The sequence below is a fragment of the Scylla paramamosain genome, chromosome 12 (assembly GCF_035594125.1).
Source record: "Scylla paramamosain isolate STU-SP2022 chromosome 12, ASM3559412v1, whole genome shotgun sequence".
NCBI classification, from domain to species: domain Eukaryota; kingdom Metazoa; phylum Arthropoda; class Malacostraca; order Decapoda; family Portunidae; genus Scylla; species Scylla paramamosain.
In genome coordinates this window covers 18660448-18675447 of record NC_087162.1, presented here as the reverse complement: position 1 = coordinate 18675447, position 15000 = coordinate 18660448, and the positions used below count along the sequence as shown (strand labels likewise).

The following is a 15000-nucleotide window of genomic DNA, read 5'->3' as shown; positions in this document are numbered from 1 at the left end:
TTAATATTCATATTCTTGAACGTTTCGCTGTCTTAACTAACTCTGACTGTCTCTTATAGAAATTATTGCAGTTTCCGACGGTGTTTGCAGGATTCTAGTGAGTTTACCAATGATTGTGCACCATCAACAAGAAAAAAAAAACATTCTTCATAACTCGACTTTTCATCCGTGCAGTCTTTGAAAACATTCTTAATTAAAGACCGAAGCGCTAAAAATAATAATGGTCTTAAATTTGAGGCACGTGGCAGTCTAGTAATTACTTGGCCGCACTCCGATTTACAGCCATTAATTATAGCTCTTTGTCGCCTCTCGCATACCCACGTCCTTACCCAGCCTAAAAAATTTCCATCTATCTTATGTTAAGAACCCTTGGTGAGGTGCCTTGTCGAACGCCTCACTAAAGTCCAGGTATATTAAGTCGTAACTATCCCATTATCTGCTGCCTCATTGACTCTACTATAAAAACTCAACAAGTTCGTGCGGCATGACTTCCCTTTCGTGAAGTCATGCTGTGAATCCTTTATTAATCTATACTTGCTTAAATGACTTCTAATATTCAGTTACAATTGGAGTTAGGCTGAGTGACCGGTAGTTGGACATTAATGTTTTATCTCCTTTCTTAAAAATGGGAATGTTTGCCTCAACATTACCGGCACCTCTCCTCAATGTAATGATTTCCTTAAGATATTAACCAGCAGTTCACTGATAATATCTTTGCATCTTTTTAGTGCTCTGGGATATATTTCATCTGTTCCTGGTGATTTAAACGTTTTTCAGCCTGTTCATTTCCTGATCCACTCTCACCTTGGTTATGGAAATATCTATCAGCTTATCACCTGCTTTGAAAATGTTTGCTTTCCAGCAGTTCCTGCATGTTTTCTTAAATGAAAACAGTTAAAAATAGTTGTTTAGAATTTGATTAATCTCTTCCTTATAACTAACTCTCTATCAGGTGCCGTTAATGGCCCTACTCCATTCTTCGTTCTATATCAATAGGTGCGTCACGTGGTGAAGAAATCACTTCAGCAAAAAAGCAAAAAACACACAAAAAAAAATGTCTTTGTAGTGGTTACAATATACGAGTGGAGAAGACATGACCAAGGGACGAGTCTCAAAGGGCGCGTCACGTTCCCTCCACCACGTGTACGCAGTTTCTAAGCGGCAATGAAAAATCTCCTACAACTCCAGCATTTTTTGAGTAGTGCATATTTTCTACAGAGACACGACGTCTACACACAAAACTCTATTCCGTCACAATCCCAGCAGGGCTCCAGTCAAATCTCCTACACGTGTCTGAGAGAGTGACAAAGGTGTGACTGCCTGGAAAACTGTGCTACGTACCAAAAACGAGTAAGGACAAAAGTGTGACTGCCTGGAAAGTGTTGTACCACATAAGGACAGAAGTATGACAGCATGGAAAGCACAGCGTCACGTACCAGAGTTGCATAAGAACAATAGGTGCGAATGCCAAGAAAACACTGCACCACGTAAGAACAAAAGTATGACTACCTGGGAAGCTGTGCAACGTACCGAAACGAGATAAAGACAAAAGTGTGACTAAATGAAGAACACTGAGCCACGTAAGAAGGAAAGGTGTGATTCCCTGGAAAGTACATACAACACATAGTAAAACTGAGTAAGGACAAAGAGTGAGACTACAGGACAGCGTTGCACCATGTTAAGACAAAAGTGTGGCTGTCTGGAAAACACTGAGCTACGTAAAGACAAAAGGTGTGACTGCCTGGAAAGTACATAAAGCACCACATACAGACTTCGGCACCTGGAAAACCGAATTGGGACAAAAGGTACTGGCCTGGAAAGTTCTGCGCTACGTACCAAAATTACATAAGAAAAGTGTGACTGCCTGAACTGTACCAAAATCAGGAAGGGCCTCTCTCAGTAAATCCAGCATCAACATTTACACACCCAGGACAGCTCGGAATGAAGCACAGCAGAAAAGCAGCCGTTGCCAGTCGGACGAAAGTTACTAATAATGGTTTGATGTTAACTGTAGCAAATTAATGCGAGTATTTTCATTCTAGTCTGTGATGTTAATTAATAATGTACATCCACGGCCAGTATTCTGAGGGAAAGAAAAAAGACAGTTATCAAGTTTGGCAGCCTTTGTGTGTGTGTGTGTGTGTGTGTGTGTGTGTGTGTGTGTGTGTGTGTGTGTGTGTGTGTGTGTGTGTGTGTGTGTGTGTGTGTGTGTGTGTGTGTGTGTGTGTGTGTGTGTGTGTGTGTGTTTGTGTGTTTACTTCATCGACGTGGGTTTAGCTTTGTACAGCGTAATTTCCATGTTAACAGGAAGAGAAGTGAGAATGAAGGAAGAAAGAAATAAGTGAAGTGAGAGCGGAGAGAGGAAAATGAGTGTGTGTGTGTGTGTGTGTGTGTGTGTGTGTGTGTGTGTGTGTGTGTGTGTGTGTGTGTGTGTGTGTGTGTGTGTGTGTGTGTGTGTGTGTGTGTGTGTGTGTGTGTGTGTACGGAGAGAGAGAGAGAGAACAATAGAAGAAATGCGAGTGTGAAAAGAACAATAATACAAGTGTGAGTGGGGAGAGGGAGATAGAAGTGTAAGAGGAGAGAGAACAGTAAGAGAAAGGAGAGAACAGTAAGAGGAGTGAGTGGGAAGAGACGATACAAGAATGAGGGGGAGAATTATTGTGATCTTATATTATGAGAAAAAAAAAAGAAAAGAGGAATAAAGGGATATAATTATAATATAAAAATTTTTCCTACACTATTTTCATTTCGAGAAGGAAAAGAAAAAAAAAACATGATTGGGGGGAACAATCATCGAGTAATTGTTTTTTTTTCGGTATGGGAGGAAAATAAAGTGAAGGAAAATAAAGTGAAGGAAAATAAAGTACAGAACGCGATCCTCCCTTGAAAAATAATATTGGGTTCGCTTATTGCTTCGGGAAAATGTTTTCAAGACGAGGAGTTTCTCAAGTGGCTTAGGAATACTTTGAGCCTTTAATTGCCAAGGTGTAGGGCAGGCCAGTCCCGGGGTGCCGTGCTTCTAATTGGTTCTCATTAGCATCCGCAATAAAGGTGGTGCTCGTATTTAACCTTTTGGCTGATTTCACTTCCACCTTAATGTTATTATAACTTTTCTCTTTTAATGTGCTACGAAGACTGGCTAAGAGCGAGCACAGGCTCACAGATACACACCCACACACTCACGCGCACACACACACACACACACACACACACACACACACACACACACACACACACACACACACACACACACACACACACACACACACACACACACATAAATAAATAAATAAATAAGTAAAGCCCATTTAACTTGCGGCTCCTAAAACAATAAATAAACAAATAAATAAATAAATAAAAATAAAGGAAAGTCAATTGTCTACAGCAGGTTTAGAGTAGAATTCCTAAAGGCACCACTGATGGCAGAAGGAGATATCAAACATCTGAGAACTTCAAGTGACGGTAACTTTATTTCTACTCAGTGACATCGTACATAGTTACTCCAATAAAGCAAACAAGTGTCGTGCGTCATTACCGAGCAGTCATAGAGTTAAATCCTCAGACACAGCGTTAAAATGTGATGGGTAATGTGCTGCTGCTGCTGCTGCTGCTGCTGCTGCTGGCTTTGGTCTCTCACGTAAAGATGGTTCTCGTGTTGACGTTTAGAAAAGTCAATTTACGATTTTATAAGCACCTAATCTTCTCCAATTGGATTTGGCTGCGCCCCACTGCACAGTTCGGTAAAAAATTTAAGGCTACTGGTGACTCTAAGTCCGAAATCCTTCTAAATCTTGTACCGATACGTCCACCTGTGCTGAGTTTCATATGCACGGGAATCGGAGCCGAATATTCGCTTACTACATCATGCATATATTTTCCCGTCATTTTCGCATCACACGATAAATGAGTTTTGCATGCATTTGTGCTCGCCGTGTCATTTCCCCTGCCGTCCATTTGCAGTACACGCAGGTAACGAAGCCGAGGCACCGGGCGAATATTAACACACCACTGAATCCTCTTACGTGATCAGCGGCCGGAGGCGTTGCGGCCCCGTGAGGCGCACCGCTGAAAGAGTTGTAGCGGCGGTAAAGGTTTCCATCATGAGTATTCTTTGCTTCCGCTACCTGCCTAACCGGAGAGAGAGAGAGAGAGAGAGAGAGAGAGAGAGAGAGAGAGAGAGAGAGAGAGAGAGAGAGAGAGAGCGCTCACCTGTAGACACGGTGGCCAGTCTGCTGGTGACGGTGCCCGAGGGGTTGGTGGCTCTGCAGCGGTAGGAGGCGTGGGGAGCGTGGGCCGAGCCTCGGGTCGCAGGGGAGAGCCACAGGGAGCCATCACTCAGCACCTCTCTGCCGGTACGAAGGGGAGAGGGGGTGAGTAAGTGTGCTGGGGTGAAAGGGAGAGATTACGGGAGTGAGGATAAGAAGGATGTGTGTGTGGGGAGGGAGAGTAGGGAGATTGAGGATAAAGGGTGTGGGTGAGTGTGTTGCAATTACGGGATGAGAATGATAGGGGTGAATGTGTTGGGATAAATGGGGGAGGGAGAGGAATGAGTGAGCGTGTCATAATTAGGGGGGTGAGGATAAGAGGGGTGGGTAAGTATTATGAAAGGGAAGGATAAATGAGAGGTGATTGGGGTGAGTGTAGGGGTGATGGGAGGGAAGGATTAGTGAGGAATGTGAGGTGTGTGTGCTGGGGTGATGGGGAGAGGGATAAAGAGGGAGAGTGGTGAGGGGTGTGTGTGTGTGTGTGTGTGTGTGTGTGTGTCTGGGTGTTAGGTGAGAGATTAATAAGAGAGGTGTGTATGCTGAGGTGAAGGGGGAGAGGGAGACAGGGTGAGTAGTGAGCGGGGGAAAGAGAAAGAGCGAGAGTGATGGGAGAAGTGTTGGGGTGACGGAGGGGAGGGATTAGGAGGGGTGAGGGTGGAGGAGTGATTTTGACGTTCGCTTGATAGATTATATATTCTTTTCGATTTTACGCTCCTTACACAAAAGCCCCCCCATCCCTCCTCACCACACACACACACACACACACACACACACACACACACACACACACACACAGAGAGAGAGAGAGAGAGAGAGAGAGAGAGAGAGAGAGAGAGAGAGAGAGAGAGAGAGAGAGAGAGAGAGAGAGAGAGAGAGAGAGAGAGTATTATTTACATTTCACAATAGTTCTCAAGTTACATCAAATAATCTTCGTACCATAGCCATAAGCAAATAAGCTATTACGCAATTTTAAAACTGGCAAAATGAATCTGATGATTAAAAAGATAGAATTTCAATCCCTTTTCATAAGCAAACATTTAAATGGTGTTAATCATTTGACTGCTAATGATGGGATGACACATTTTACTTTGAATAAACTAGGATGATTATACTTACCAAAAATTCATTTATCTGTCAGTCAGTCAGTCAGTCAGTCAGTCAGTGATAATCAGTTAGTCAGTCAGTAAGTCAGTCAGTCAACCGATCAAACTATCGATCTGTCTACAGTATCTATCATTCATTTATGTATTTATCAATCTACCTATTTGGAGGTACTGAAAAGTAATAAAAATTATAAAAACCTATTCAGTCACTCCTTATGCAATCAGTGGTGTCTTACTAAATCATTCTCTTAATCAGTAAAGGACTATTTTATTAATCTCGAGGAGAATCTATGGCAGGGAAAGGGGTGGTGGAGCTCTGAGGTCTTTCCCCCTACCTCTCTCTCTCTCTCTCTCTCTCCTCTCCTCTCTCTCCTCTCTCTCTCTCTCTCTCTCCTCTCTCTCTCTCTCTCTCTCTCTCTCTCTCTCTCTCTCTCTCTCTTCTAACCACCATGAAGTTCTATAAAAACTCATGTGTATGTTCTGTTTTCTCTATTAAGAAAAACATATTTGTTCGTCTTACCTAATCCTTTTATATAATACTGTATTTTAGTATTTTGTCTTATTATATTGTATTTTGAATAATTTTGTCTTTCTATTTTTTAAGTATAGCATATTCTGTATGTCATTTTTTTTCTTGTTGATATATTGTATTATATTTTCTTTATTTTATATCATACTATTTCGTAACTGTTCTTAATAATCAACTATAAAATTCAATACCTTTCCCTAAAAATATAAAAAATAAAATAAAATAAATAAAATAAACAAATAAATAAATAAAAAGCTATTTGTTTCAGAAAGGCTAACTTGAAAACCCCTTTACTAAACCAATCAAACATAAAAACTAGTGACAAAAAAAAAAATGCTTCAAAGGTTTCAAATGTTTCAGATGACTCCAGTTTCCGCCACGAGTATGAAGCGCCTCCCCGCACTACCATCAGTCTCGGGCAGGTGAGGCACGGGTGTTCTGGTCATTCCTCGCCTGATGTAATGTGCAGCATAATTCGTGTTATTTTGAAAGTATACCATGACTAATGTTCATTGGTGGAAATATTCATGAGTGTATTATAACTGTTATGGCGCACGTTATGGACTGCAGTATATGGTTGTGGTTGTTTATGTCATCTATATTTCAGTGTTTTTTTTTCCAGATAAATTAAGAAAAATGTCACGTAATTTTAAAAAGTTAAGCTTTGGTTAATAACTACCTATATATCCATCTATTGTATCTATCTCTCTATCCATCTCTGTCTATCCCTCTCTCATTCTACCTATCTCTCAATCTACCTAGCTGCCTATCTATCCTATCTCTACCTATCTATCCATCTATCTCAATTTATAATATACATGTATATTGTAACGCTCTCCCCTCAGGAGCTTCAGGGAAACAGAAAAACTGATCTGTAGTTGTGATAAATTAACTTTAACCTATCACTGGGAACTGAACCCCGGCAGAACACTCGGCGCCACTCCAGCACATTGCCAATCAGATCAAAGCCTGTATTCAGAAACCCTCTGCTCTCTCACCACAGAGATGCTTATCCGGCCTCTCTAGAGTGTCTCCTGTTTAGAATATAGAAAATTTAATCTGTCAATAGAAACATAAAAATACTCTTATAAAAACCATGTATCTTCAACTACAGTCTTTCGGAAGAAGTGTTTCAGAATATGGTCCCAAAATGTTCACCGAGGCTCGAGAGGACACGGTCACAATGGGGAGTGGCAGCAAGCAACTAGGTACACATTCTCTGTATTTAATGTTGATCCAAAATTCATACTAATGCTTCTCGTTGATTTTGAACTAACTGGGCTCTCAGGTAATGCGTCACGTGATGAAATGTTGCCAGATTTAGCAACAATGTTCTTTCTTCTTTTCTTTTTTTTTTCTTTTTTTTTCATTTATTTATTTATTTACTCATTTATTTATCTGTCTATCTATCTGTTCATTTACACAATTTTATTTTACTTTAACACTTTTTTTTTCTTTGGCACACATGATTCGCTTCCAATATACTAAATCATTATGCCATAACCCACATTACCCAAGACAAGGGACTCATTAACTCTTAATTCTTGTATTCTTCACCAGATTATCCCTTTATACTAACCATATACATTACTGCGTCACCCTCTCTCTTTGCTAACGTGCGGAATATTTGTCACCCCTGCACAGAGCTACCAAAGTACTGACCTCACGTGTCGATGGCAGTCCTTGACCCTCAGGTGGTGTCATCACCCTGGATACGAGTGTTGCAAGAGATCAGTGACGTCCCAACAAGTCCTCGTGTTCATGTAAACATATATCGAGTCGTACCTGTCCTTACACTTTACCTTAGATCAAGTTTCCTCGAGTCTGTGAACTAAATCTCGAATATCTTCAATAGAGCAGTCGTGATCCAGCAATCTTCAGCAGTGATTCCCCTGATGTTCTGTGTTTTCCTTCAAGTATTCTGGTATACCGATGATTCACTTACAAAGCATTACTACTGACACATTCTGAACTGATCAGGGAAATAGGCCTTGAGGAGAAACGCTGTTACTGTACTACACTATTCTTAATGGCTGCACCAGAATTGATACACTGTTTCATCTGCATACGAGGAGAGAGAGAGAGAGAGAGAGAGAGAGATGAGAGAGAGAGAGAGAGAGAGAGAGAGAGAGAGAGAGAGAGATCACAAAAAACAATTAAACAAATTAAGGAAATGTTAGAAGAGAGCACGGATCTTATGAACGCCGTACGCAGTTTCAAGTTTATTGAACACATTTGCCGTACGTGCAAGTTGTGTTTCGTCAAGTTTATATTTATAGTACGTACGTCCATTAATTAACCCTTTTCCTGCGATACAAATCAGTTAACAGCAACAGAAGTAATGCATGGGAACTTTATAAACATTTACAAGAAAGTAAGGATTAGAAAGAATAGATTTTGCATTTTTCTACTCAGTTTAGAGATTGGAGGTAGTTGTAGAACACGTAAAGATGTCTCAGAATGATTAGTAATTAAGATGTACCAAATAGCAGTTAAATGGTTAATAGTTTGCAACTCACACTCAAATACCATAGGAAAAATCACATTCAACTAGAGGAACTTTTCTGGTATGCTACCCTGCCAGCGTTAAATAAGTGGAGGGAACACACAAGAACAAAAGAACATGAAAAAATAAGGGAAGCCGCAGGAAGTCGTCAAGCCTACATGCGGCTGTCCCAACACGAGGCTATGCTGGGCTGTGGAGCCGGTCACTTTCAAGGCACTTTGTGAGTTATGCTGCTATGAATTTTACTGAAGTCTTGAGTGGTACAGGCAGCTGGAGTGTTGCGCGGTTATCCTTCAATTGTTAAATCGACATTTCATTTTTAATTAAGACAGGAACATCCACGATTAAGAAGTCTCGTACCGTCACACTCTTTGCCATTGTGTTTGGTGCTTTCCTCTGATCTGCTAATGATGTGTTTTGTGAAGAGATTATCAGCAGATCAGGGGACTTACGAGTGAAGGAAGACGGTTTCTCGACTTGTGACTGCGACTGAGCACACCGGCAGAATGTTTCCCTGGAGCAGGTGTAACTCCGGGCACGAGGGAGACGCGAATAAATATCAGCACGATACGCGATATTACTGAGGGGGAATCTCTCATAAAACGGAATGGGATTTCGTCAGAGCAACATGAGTATTTTCATTTATTGCTATAAGAATACGTGTATTAGCTAAACCTTACTGTTAGCACGGGGGATGTTATGGCTGTGTATTTGTGGTATTTTGTCATTGTTTCTTAAATATTGTTTGGAATTCTCAAATATATATTTTAATACATCTACATGAAAGAAAAAGAATACATTATATTCTTCGACTGTCCGATTCATATTTTCTTTATCGTTTGCATGACGAGCATCACGCCAGTTAGTTTTATTATTAGGGAGCAGCTATCAGTGTGTGTGTGTGTGTGTGTGTGTGTGTGTGTGTGTGTGTGTGTGTGTGTGTGTGTGTGTGTGTGTGTGTGTGTGTGTGTGTGTGTGTCGCGTGCAACAGCGATTTGTAGGAGTAACCTCTCTCTACCTGTCATTTTAAAACCTTCGAACAGTTGTGCAGGTTCACGTTATCTCTATCTTGTTCATGACACTGCTCGTCATCATTTCCCTGCTGCGTCACGGCTTTCACGTTGTCATGTGATCCACGCGGCAGAATCTCTTCACCTACTCTGCTTGGTCTACACTTGTATCTAAACATTTAATAAAAGTGTTCGTTGAATGCATGAAATTGTGTATCAATGTTGTCAGTTGCGAATAATTTGTTTAGATTATGTCTTTCACCCTAACAATAAATTCTAGAATGTTTCAGGGGGAGTAATTTCGTAATTGACAAAAGGTTTTAATAAGAGGCGGACGCTTCGGTTTATGCAAGGCTGCCGTGACGGTGACACGCTCCTGGTCACTCATGAATACGACACGGGGCTCATGGAAATAGATCACTGATGCAGCCTTGTTGGAACAGACTGCTTAGCCTGACCCGAGCTGAGCACACTGCGGGATCCCAGGGGAGTCAACAAACACAGCGTGGACAGCCACAGCCTGCTGCCATATAGACGCAACTACTTGGTTCTTTTGCCACTACTGTTGTCCAAAACTGTTTTCGAAATTCCCCACTTCTTGGTTCATTCAGAGTGGTGAAAGACCAGAACAGACTCAATAATCAGTCTTTTCAGTACAGAGTTATAGGATAATTTGAGAAAAAAAAAAGATTAGATAATCTTATGGACATTATCATCAGAGATAATAGATAGACACAAGTATGCATGTTGTATATGTATAGGGATCGCCGCGGGTATATCTTTTTGTTTCTTGCCGCCTTCCTCATGCTCTGATGTTCTGGTGTCCCTGTGCCTTGATAAGCAGCATTTGGTTACAAGTGTCAAGGCCAGCAGGAGGAGCAATTCTTGCAGGCTCTTCAATCGATCGAGTTAATAATTTAGCATTTGTACGCAATAGTGAGTTTAACCCAAGTACTTACATGTAAAAGATTACCATAAATTTAGCATTTGTACGCAATAGTTAGTTTAAGCCAAGTATTTCCATGTAAAAGATTACCATTAAAAACACGGTTGATATAGCATGCCTTGATACTTAAAGATGTATCAAAGAAAACATTATTGCAGTAGTGAAATGTATACTTAGGGTGAAGGACAAACAGACGCTACGACAAGACAGCTTATGACACGTCACCGCGACACGAGCACCCTCCACGCCGCGCCCTGAGGCTCCTCATGGTTTACACTTGCAGGTCGCACTTTATACAAATCAGAAACGTTAAAGCATTCACCTCCACCAGTCCTTTGTAGAATTTATAAACTACATACTGAAATAAAGCAATATGTTCATCATTTCATGTCGGTATTTAACCCTTGTTCACTAGCACAAAACACATTTGCATTTCATTCTCTAATTGAAAAAAAAACATATAATTTTCATTAACTAACAGAATTCTATGTTCACTGATATCGTTGACTTAATGGCTGTTCCTTTAATTACCCGTAACTTCCACCAGTTTTGCCTTTTTGGTCTGGTTTGTGTGGGGCTTTACTACACAGTGACATAAGAGGTCCTCGTCATAATTCCTATAGCGACAATGAAAGCGTTGCAATACACGGTCAAACCTTCAGTCAGTCAGGCGATGGTCGTATTTTCCGTCATAACACCCACAGTAACACTTCCGCGTCAGGTGTGCGAGTGCCGGGCGACGTGTGTGGTGGTCAGTGACCTGAGGCTGATCCCATCCCGCATCCGTCCCAAGGATATTCGCGACTATGCCATAGTCTGGTGTGTGAGAGGCAAGGTGAGAGGTAGCCTCATCCCTCCCCTGCCCTTCGTCCCCCGGCCTCCCCTCCCGCCCCCCAGCTTTACTGCTTCACTGTCAGGAGCCTTGAAGCATCGCCCGCAGCATCGCGCCTGGAGAGATTGAGAGACGCGCTGGCCAGGTGTGGACTAGTGGCCATATAACTTGTCTAACCCGATTATCTTTAAGCCCATGGCGATTGTGGTCGTGATGGCGACCGGAATGGTGTGAGTGATGCCGACTGCAGGGTCCGACACTCGACACGCGACACCCAGGAGCCTTGTGCTGTGCTGCCCATCTACGCCATAAATGTATGAAATGAATAAACAATGACATCATTATTGGTATTCAGTTTACAAAATTATGACATTACATACTTTCAATAAACAGGTAATCGCATCAGTGACGTACTTTGCTGTACAGGCAATTCAGTTGATACATCAATAACAACCCACACTGCGAGGATAGCAACAAGCGTGCTGGCTCCCTCCTGGGCAAATATAAGCTGATTGTGCCTGTCCTTCTTGCCATCTCAAAAAACTGCATTGCTAAGCCTTTTGGTGGCAAATAATAATAATAATAATAATAATAATAATAATAATAATAATAATAATAATAATAATAATAATAACACACAACAACCCAGCCGGAAATGGGACAGTACAGAGGAAGAAAGCATGGGTTGGGTTATCAGAGTGCAATGCTATAAAGAAAAAAGTGCTTGCATATAATCATGCAAGCATGTACGCGAGTCTAGGGAGTTGCCAGGCGCACCACTTAAATCAGCGACTGAGGTGACAGCGTTGTGCAACAGTTCCTAACCTACGTAAACACATTTGAGGATTCCGATAAAAATGCACCACGGCGCCCAGGAGCCGGATTATTAAAAAAAAAAAATCATAGATAAAAAATTTATTAGTGAGTCCATCGCCATCGTTGCTGCTAAGACACTGCAGCCATACGTCCACCAGCGTTGGTGCACGCCGCCTCCTCAGGCCTCAATTTTTAGCTGAACAACACAACGACGCTGACCAGTAAAACCATAACAATGCCACTAAGCTCCGTGGAAGCAGAGTGCATCAACGCATGCACTTAACAGTCTCCTGCTGCTTCTCTTTTCACATATCCTGTGTATATTATAGACGCTGAGGGACGTAACTAAGCTTCTCGATCAGCCAGTCTTCAAGATGGTTCATTTACTCTGCTGGTAATCCTGCAGAAGGAGACGCACATGACGCGGCAGCAGGCAGTACATCAACAAAGCCAGAAAGCCACAGGCTTCCAGCGTAGTGGAGGGAGAGCTGCATCCAAGGCAGCGACACACACAGCTGGGAGGTGGTGCTGGGTCGAGGCAAGATTCGGACACAAGCTCGAAGCGCGGTTACAATGAACAAGGGAACAATTACATTTTATAATGTAACTGTTATAATGTAACTGTTATAATGTAACAGCAGTCGACCAATATGTAGAGTTCGTCGTAAATTACAATTTGCCAACAGAAGACAGTTAGCCAGGGATCAAGGATATGCCAGTGACAGCTGCTGCTACTGCTGTTATTGTCATTTTGATGTTCTTGTTAACCTACAGGCTGCAGGATTCCAATTGTTCCATAAGCCGCATTGATTCCAGTGCCCAGCAATTCAACTCTCCAGTCTTTTGTTTCAAGTTCTGACATTATCCATTGTTTCGTTATCCCTTGTTACGATATTCTTAGACACGTCCACCACCTCCACGCCGCTCACGCCACCACCGGCAGGAGCTGTGGGCGGCCTGTGAGGCGTCTGAGGGAAGGTGACGGGGAGTTGACTGGGTGGTCATGGGCTGGCTGTGGGTCAATGATGGGATGGCTGTGGCTCGATGGCTTAATGTTTTCTCTCTCTCTCTCTCTCTCTCTCTCTCTCTCTCTCTCTCTCTCTCTCTCTCTCTCTCTCTCTCTCTCTCTCTCTCTCTCTCTCTCTCTCTCTCTCTCTCTCTGATGACGTGTGTGTGTGTGTGTGTGTGTGTGTGTGTGTGTGCATGCTGGGCTTTGTATGTACAAACACGCAAAACATTCACTATATTGAAGCTGGGTAAAAAAAGGTGAGCGGCCTTAAATCACTTCACACCTTCAGCGCTGACCTTGGCAACAAAAACTCACTCGATTCGTTAAAAAATATTATAATTGTCAGAAAGAAATACATTGGGTAAACTAATATACACATTACTAACTAATATGAATTCTGTCTTTCGAGTGTGTGAGTTTGGGAGGTGTCAGGCGGCCGAAGTGAGGGTGAGCCGAATTTATCCTTACACTTGACTTCAAATCTGCTTCACGCCTTCCTCGCTGCTTAACCTTACCAATATATATATAGCGTTCATAAAAAATAGTAGCACTAATTTTGTTATAGTACACACACACCTATTCAGACTAGTTTCAAAGGCAAGAGAGACGATTAGTTGTGTTCTAATTGTCATCGTTACCGCTGATGGTGTAGAATCCTTGACGGACCATCACTGGAATCATTTACCGACACCTGCCACCACAGCCAATTAAAAGTAATCGGGATGTGACGCGAAAACGTTCAAGATTACAGACGCTAATCTTTGCTAATAGGGATATTTCGCTGTATGGATTGATTTTGTTATAACGTATACAGTCAGGTGACAAGGGATTGCGGAACACTTAAAATCAGTCAATTAGTCAGTCAATCAGTCAGTAAGTCAATCAGTCAGTCAGTTAGTCAATCAGTCAGTTAGTTAGTCAATCAGTCAGTTAGTCAATCAGTCAGTCAGTTAGTCAATCAATCAGTCAGTTAGTCAGTCAGTCAGTTAGTTAGTCAATCAGTCAGTTAGTCAATCAGTCAGTTCAGTTAGTCAATCAGTCAATCAGCTAGTCAATCAGTCAGTCAGTTCAGTTAGTCAATCAGTCAGTCAGTTAGTCAATCAGTCAATCAGTTAGTCAGTCAGTCAGTTAGTCAATCAATCAGTCGGTCTTTCAGCAAAAACTATTCCACACGAGTTAAAATAACAAGTCTCCAATGACTCACATATAAGCATTTTCTGAAATTTTATATCTTTAGTCTATAAAAAATAATCCCACTGAATTTAGGGACCTTATCGCGGCAATCAGTAGCAATTTATGTTTTTTTTTTCCTTAAACCTTTGTCTATCATAACTATGCCCCACTCTGGTACCCATGAACTTAAACCAACACTGTACCACAAACGCCCTTCAAACTTTATCCAGTCACCTCCTACGTAGTTACAACAGACCAAATAAGACCATAAATGTGTAGAAAGAGTAACTAAATAACTCCCTTAGCGAAGAGTATCATCCTAAACTTGAAATCCTGCAGTGACATGTGAGATTTAATACAATCGACGCCGTGGTGTTGAAGGGGTTAACAAGAGCGTCACACACACAGCGATATACCACGAACACTTGGCTGTCCATTTAAAATATGTCAGAACACGACACCTCCCTTGGTTGTTGTCATTCCGGCCACCACCGTGAGGGGAGAGAGAGAGAGAGAGAGAGAGAGAGAGAGAGAGAGAGAGAGAGAGAGAGAGAGAGAGAGAGAGAGAGAGAGAGAGAGAGAGAGAGAGAGAGAGAAATGATAAAGAAAGAAAGAAAGAGGTGAAAAATTGGAAAAAATAGAAAAAGAAGAAAAAGGGAAAAAGCACAGACTGAAAAATACAGAATAAAAATCAAATACATACTGAGTCCCCCGAAACACACACACACACACACACACACACACACACACACACACACACACACACACACACACACACACACACACACACACACACACACACACACAGACA

General features: G+C 41.8%; 1 protein-coding gene across 1 annotated transcript in view; it reads right to left on the bottom strand.

Moving 5' to 3' along the window:
• Nucleotides 1-15000, bottom strand: part of LOC135105811 (cell adhesion molecule Dscam2-like) — a 103091-nt gene that overhangs the window by 56434 nt on the left and 31657 nt on the right. Inside the window, exon 4 of the mRNA XM_064014386.1 lies at nucleotides 4210-4346. Within this exon, the coding sequence (XP_063870456.1) occupies nucleotides 4210-4346 (137 nt within the window). The remainder of the gene's footprint in view (nucleotides 1-4209; nucleotides 4347-15000) is intronic.